Raw genomic sequence first — 6,000 nt, 5'->3', positions numbered from 1 at the left:
AATAGAGAGCCCAGAAATGGACCCTCAACTTTATGGTCAACTCATCTCCGACAAAGCAGGAAAGAATACCCAATGGGAAAAAGACAGTCTCTTCAACAAATGATGTTGGGAAAATTGGACAGCCACATGCAGAAGAATGAAACTGGACCATTTCCTTACACCACACACAAAAATAGACTCCAGAAGGATGAAAGACCTAAATGTGAGACAGGAGTCCATCGAAATCCTTGAGGAGAACACAGGCAGCAACCTCTTCGACCTCAACCACAGCAACTTCTTCCTAGACAGGTCTCCAAAGGCAAGGGAAGCAAGGGCAAAAATGAACTATTGGGACTTCATCAAGTGGAAAAACTTTTGCACAGCAAAGGGAACAGTCAACAAAACCAAAAGACAACCGACAGAATGGGAGAAGATATTTGCAAACATTTTATCAGATAAAGGGCTAGTATCCAAAATCTTTAAGGAACTTATCAAACTCAACACCCAGAGAACAAATTATCCCATCAAGAAATGGGCAGAAGACATGAACAGACATTTCTGCAAAGAAGACATACAAATGGCCAAAAGACACATGAAAAAGTGCTCAACATCACTCGGCATCAGGGAAATCCAAATCAAAACCACAATGAGATACCACCTCACACCAGTCAGAATGGCTAAAATTAACAAGTCAGGAAACGACAGATGTTGGCGAGGATGTGGAGAAAGGGGAACCCTCCCACACTGTTGGTGGGAATGCAAGCTGGTGCAGCCACTCTGGAAAACAGTATGGAGGTTCCTCAAAAAGTTGAAAATAGAGTTACCCTATGACCCAGCAATTGCACTACTGAGTATTTACCCCAAAGATACAAATGTAGTGATCCAAAGGGGCACGTGCACCCCAATGTTTATAGCAGCAATGTCCACAATAGCCCAACTATGGAAAGAGCCAAGATGTCCATCAACAGATGAATGGATAAAGAAGATGTGGTGTATATATACACAATGGAATATTACTCAGCCATCAAAAAAATGCAATCTTGCCATTTGCAACGATGTGGATGGAAGTAGAGGGTAATATGCTAAGTGAAATAAGTCAATCAGAGAAAGACATGTATCATATGATTTCACTGATATGTGGAATTTGAGAAACAAGACAGAGGATCATAGGGGAAGGGAGGGAAAAATGAAACAAGACGAAACCAGAGAGGGAGACAAACCATAGAGACTCTTAATCTCAGGAAACAAACTGAGGGTTGCTGGAGTGGAGGAGGGTTGGAGGGATGGGGTGGCTGGGTGATAGATATTGGGGAGGGTGTGTGCTATGGTGGGTGCTGTGAATTGTGTTAAGACTGATGAATCACAGACCTGTACCCCTGAAACAAATACATTATATGTTAATAAAAAAATATGTATATATATTTGTTAAACGAAAAAATAAAGAAAAATTCCTTTGGAAACTTCCTTTATTTCTATCTCCTAAGATACATGTTGGCAATCATCCCCTAAGCATATGTCCCACAGATACACATCTGAAGGGTCTCATGACTCAGGTTTTATTAGACAGTAATAAACGACCTTTTCCCAACAATAGCTAGCCCCCTCAAAGTCCTGGAAACCTTGCTTCCAAATTCCTTAGAGACTGAAGCTGTCCCTAACCCTCTCCCAATTTGAAAGTATATAATGGGCCACTCTTCATGACCCCGGTGCAGCTCTTTTTGCCCATGGATCCTGTCCCCGTGCTTTAATAAAATCACCTTTTTACACCAAAGATATCTCAAGAATTCTTTTTTGGCTGTCAGCTTTGAAACCTAACTTTCTTTCCTACATCATAGTGTAAAGATAGATGAATAAATCAGGATAGAAAAGTGGCCAGAAATAGAGCCACACAAATGTAGACAACAGATATTTAACAAAGATTCAAGGGTGGTTCATTCGAGAAATAATCTTTTCAGCAAATGGTGTTGGGACTTTTGGGTGCCTGGGTGGCTTGGTCTATAGAGCATGTGACTCTTGACCTCAGGGTCATGAGTTCAAGCCCCACGGTGGGGAGATTACCTAAAAACAACAAAACTTTGACTTTCTAATTCTGCCATCTAATGGGTGTAATGAGGTATCTTGTTATGTTAATTTGGACTTTTCAGGTTACTGATCAGTTAAGCATCTCTTGGAGTGATTCTCAAGTGATTGGGTTTCTCTTCTATGGACAGGTGATTCTTCTCTCCCATTCATCTGTGGAATTTCCTGTTAATCCACTGTTGCTTTTTGATATTGCAAATACCACCTCCTAGTTGTCTGTCTTCTTTCTTTGTTGAGCCAGTGGTTAAGTAGAATTTTTCCTAAGGACCCAGAATTGGTTTCAAGGGCATAAAACAGAGGACTCAAATACACCAAAACATATTCTATAGAAAGCTACAAACAGGGTCAGTTATCTGGATTATTTCAAGTTTTTGGCTATTATGAATAAAGCTGCCATGAACATTTGCACACAGTGAACAAAGATTTTCATTTTGGTCGACCAGTAGTTATAATTCAGTCATTATTTGACACATGAAGTTGCATCCCACTCTGCTCTTGTCCCAATAAATGTGTTGCCATTAAATTTGATATGTAATCAACTGTGAAACTCTCTCTTACCCTCAAATTATCATGATTAAACTGTAACTTCTTTTAGCACCAGCATACTTACTTCAGAACTTCACCCATTAGTCGGTGACATTAGGGCCTTCTTTGCTAAATTAGACAATGATTTTTGAGTACTGGAAGAAATATTGCACTGGTGTGTGGGTGTGCTATTTACAGTGTAAGGGCAAAAGACAAAACACACTTTTAAGTTTAATCTTCACTGTTAGCTCTTTTTCTATAGCTTTCTTAAGTCTAAGACAATCAACAAAACTATCAATCAAGCCCTGATTTGTAGAATTTGCGATATCCATGGTGTAAATAATCCCATCCTTGCTGAGTTCAGGCTGCCAGTATTAGGTCAATGAAATGAGGCTGGGATGAGCCAGGCAGTAGTAGGTTACAGTGCTTCCACCATTCTGATAGCAGATGTGAATAACACCTAGAGCATGGGTAATGTGAAATGAAGAAAGATATCTCAGTTGTTTTTTTTAAAAGATTTTATTTTATTTTATTTTAAGATTTTATTTATTTATTTGAAAGAGAGAGAGAGCACGAAAAGGGGAGAGGCAGAGAGAGAAGCAGACTTCCCAATGAGCAGGGAGCCAGATGCGGGGCTCCATCCCAGGACCCCGTGATCATGACCTGAGCCAAAGGCAGACACCTAACCCACTGAGCCACCCAGGCAGCCCTAAGATTTTATTTTTTTAAGTAATCTCTACACCCAACGTGGGGTTTGAACTTACAACCCCGAGATCAAGAGTCGCAGGCTCCAGAGACCGAGCCAGTTAGGCACCCCTGAAGTAAGATACCTTGTAAAAGATAAAGTAGTAAAATGAATACAATTAAATGAAGTTTAATTTTTAATAATGCTATGTTTAACGACAAGCTTATAGAATTGCTGAAGATAAAACAATTGGCTCTTGTCAGCCTATATGAGCTGGAACAGCACATGGCGGGGGGGGGGGGGGGGGGGCGTGTGGTTAACTAGCGCGGTCCCCTAGGAACCTTCTGGCAGCCCTTTGTAACCTTACCTGTACGCCCTTCGGTCAACACCTCCGCTCCCGGGCAGGCAACTCCCAGACCCTTATACACAGTCCTGGAGGGACTCGGAGGAGGGTTGTCTGCAGGGTGGGCAACTGGAAGCAGTGTAAGGGTTTGTTCCTAGGGCATGGAAAGCTTAAACATGGTGGATACAAGATCTGGCATAATCTCATCTATCCACTGAAGGCACAAATGTACACACAACATTTAAGGTTTGTTAATGATATACACACAGCAGTAGGTATCCCGAACACACTAGACTGAGTGGGGGGGAGGTGCCTGGGGAGAGAGGTGAGCTGTGGGATTTGATCTGGGGGGTCTGGATTGCAGACCTCTCCCCTGCGCAGGGGCAGAGGGGTGAGGCAGTGGGTCCATCCCACCTCCCTCCCCACAGTGGTCTTGATGAACTGGAAAGATGGAGCCTATGGGTGTGGAGGGACTAGGTCTGAAGGGGAGATTTGGGAACGGGCACTCTTGGAGATGATGGGGGAGGGGCAAAGTATGTGTGTGAGGGGAGGGGAGGACCTGGGAAGGGGGTACCTTCCTGAGCCACTGAGGTGCTCCCTGTGCAGGTCGCCCTCGCTCCTGCTCACTGCCTGCAGTCTCTTTCAACCTCCCCTCCTCAGAGAGGTGGCACCAGCCGGGCCCACCATGGTAAACAAGTCCCCACCGCTCTCGGTCTGTGGCCATACTCCAGAGCACCTCCTGGTCCACCAGAGGCCCATCCCGACTGAGCCATGTCTCCAGCAGAGACCTCCGGAAGCAGGCGAGGAAGCTGGCCTGGTGCAAGCAGAGGGTTGGCCATGGTGGAGATGGCCCCCTCCAGGCAAAGGGGCACTCACTCAATTTTGTGCTTTCCTTGATTATTCCCAAGGCTGGCTGAAGCCCGGGAGCGGTAAACCAGCCCCCCACCCACACACACACCCGGCAAGGCAGGGCTGACTTCCTTTCAAAGGGGCTTGACCCTTGACTCTCGCCCACTCTGGGCATCTGGAAGGGCAGGCCCAAGTCTGGCAGGCGTGGGTGTCGGGGACAAGCCCCAGGAAGGCTGCCTGCAGCTGACCCTGAGCACAGGGAACGGCCTCACGCAGAGCGACTCCGTCCTTTCTTGGGACAGCTGCCCGGCAAATGGCAAACCCAGCGGCACTGGGGGCCAGGGAGGCTGGCCAGGCTTCGCCCTCCCGCCACTCCTGGCCCCCTGCCCAGCCCTGTCCCCACCACCCTCACTGGTGTACCGTGCTACACGGCCCACACCTCTGGATCGCAGAGGGACACCAGGCACAAAGCAAGTGCTCAGCGCGCTCCGCTCACAGAACGAGTGGCAGCACGCCGGCAAGCATCCGGGCCCCGCCTGGCAGACTGTCATGAACGTCCTGCTGACCTCGGACACCTCCCTCCAGCAGGCCCGCACGGAGGGTGCTCCCTCGGAAGGGTGGGCGAGAAGGCCTGGGCCGTCTGCCTGGGAGCCCCGCGCAACGGGAGCACACGTGCGCCTGCCTCCCGGCCACCCTGGACGCCCGGCCGAACGGGGACAGAGCGAGCGCGGGCTGCGGGGCAGGCGCCTCCGGGCGTCGGCCAACCCCGCAAGCGCGCAGGGACAGCCGCCAGCCCGCGCCCCCAGCGGCCGCGCCCACCCGCCACAGGGGCGCGACACCCCCTCTCCTGACGTCATCTTCCACGGCCGTCCGGAGAGCCGGCCGCGGACGCAGCCATGCCACGTTACGGCGGCCGGAGGGCCTTCCTCGGCGTCGCCACGAAGCGTCTCGCCGAGGCCCCGCCCCTCCAGAGACGTCACCGCGGCCCGCCCCGGCGGGCGCCGCCATGTTGGGGGTCCTCGCCGCGGGCGCGTAGGTGTCTTCATAAGATGCCGGCTCGGCGGCACCCGGCTTTCTCCCCCCAAGATGGCGTCCATGCGGGAGAGCGACACGGGCCTGTGGCTGCACAACAAGCTGGGGGCCACGGACGAGCTGTGGGCGCCGCCCAGCATCGCGTCCCTGCTCACCGCCGCGGTCATCGACAACATCCGCCTTTGCTTCCACGGCCTCTCCTCGGCCGTGAAGCTCAAGCTGCTGCTCGGGACGCTGCACCTCCCGCGCCGCACCGTGGACGAGGTGAGGCGGGCGGCGGTGGGGGCGCGGGGCCGCCCCTTCCAGTGACCCGAGACCCGGGCCCTGCCCCCTCCTCTCCGACGGTTCCTGCGTACCCCTCGCAGCCCTGCCCTGGACCTTCGCCGTCACCCGGAACCCCTCCCACCCTCACGCCCCCTGCCCGCGGACCCTCGGCCCGACCCTCACTCCCCCTGCCCGCGGACCCTCGGCCCCGACCCTCACTCCCCCTGCCCGCGGACCCTCGGCC

The 6,000-nt window shown here is 51.0% G+C and overlaps 1 protein-coding gene across 2 annotated transcripts in view; it reads left to right on the top strand.

Annotated features, from left to right (window-relative positions):
• The first annotated feature begins 5,412 nt into the window (after positions 1 to 5,412).
• The window catches only part of NELFA (negative elongation factor complex member A), a 39,309-nt gene continuing 38,721 nt past the window's right edge, over positions 5,413 to 6,000 (top strand). For both annotated transcript variants that reach the window (XR_013446230.1, XM_036070146.2), the window contains exon 1: positions 5,413 to 5,756. Coding sequence is in view for 1 of the 2 variants with exons in the window: in XM_036070146.2 (XP_035926039.1) it covers positions 5,547 to 5,756 (210 nt within the window). In the remaining variant the exon portion in view is untranslated. The remainder of the gene's footprint in view (positions 5,757 to 6,000) is intronic.

This window comes from Halichoerus grypus, chromosome 3, assembly GCF_964656455.1.
Source record: "Halichoerus grypus chromosome 3, mHalGry1.hap1.1, whole genome shotgun sequence".
In the NCBI taxonomy this organism is placed as follows: Eukaryota; Metazoa; Chordata; class Mammalia; order Carnivora; family Phocidae; genus Halichoerus; species Halichoerus grypus.
The sequence above is the reverse complement of the archived record's forward strand: the minus strand, read 5'-3'. Positions and strand labels throughout refer to the sequence as shown.